Raw genomic sequence first — 674 nt, forward strand, 5'->3', positions numbered from 1 at the left:
TTCTGTGGCAACGTGTACCAGACAGCATCATGCCTTGCTGATCAAAACAGCAGACACTACGAGCAGTCATGGGACCCTCCTTCCTCTATCAAACAAGGAAACCACAGCACCGGTGTGCCCACAACTCACCCACATCCCAAACCTCTCTGATCGTCAACACACGAGGCCCACCTGTAAAAAAAAGTCTTGTCAAGTGGTTGCAGTGCCGCATCCGCATCCGCCCGGCCAGCCTGCTTCCGCCGCTCGAACTCCTCCACCATGCGGATGGCGTGAAAGGTGGCGAAGAGGCCGCCAACGGTGCGCGACTCGGTGACGACTCCGACGACGCCGTCCACGGTCGAACGCAGCGCATCCAGCACGGGCTGCTGCTGCTGCTGCTGCTGCTGCCGCTTCTTCTTCTTCTTCTTCTCCTTCTTCTTCTTCTTCTTCTTGAAGAGGTCCCGGAAGCCATTCCATGTTGTCTTGATTGAGGTTGTGGTGTAGTCACCGAGCACCTACAGTTTGTCATAGTGCGGGCGCAGGGTGTCGATAGGTGTGTGTGTCTGGGTGTCTCGATCATTAGAGCCACTCATGCTTGGAGACGCTCCAGTGGCCCCCCTGGAGCCCCCCTTCCAAAGTGGCACACCAAGTCCTCACACACCTTCCCGAATCGGCCTAGCGTGCCCGCCTCGCCG

The 674-nt window shown here is 58.0% G+C and overlaps 1 protein-coding gene across 1 annotated transcript; it reads right to left on the minus strand.

Moving 5' to 3' along the window:
• Window positions 1–189: 189 nt before the first annotated feature.
• On the minus strand, window positions 190–456 carry F751_0180 (hypothetical protein; the record flags this gene model as incomplete). Its single annotated transcript, XM_011397526.1, has 1 exon — window positions 190–456. One exon carries the CDS (start codon window positions 454–456, stop codon window positions 190–192), a length of 267 nt encoding a protein of 88 aa, XP_011395828.1.
• Window positions 457–674: the final 218 nt, after the last annotated feature.

This window comes from Auxenochlorella protothecoides (assembly GCF_000733215.1).
Source record: "Auxenochlorella protothecoides strain 0710 contig69, whole genome shotgun sequence".
Classification (NCBI taxonomy): Eukaryota; Viridiplantae; Chlorophyta; class Trebouxiophyceae; order Chlorellales; family Chlorellaceae; genus Auxenochlorella; species Auxenochlorella protothecoides.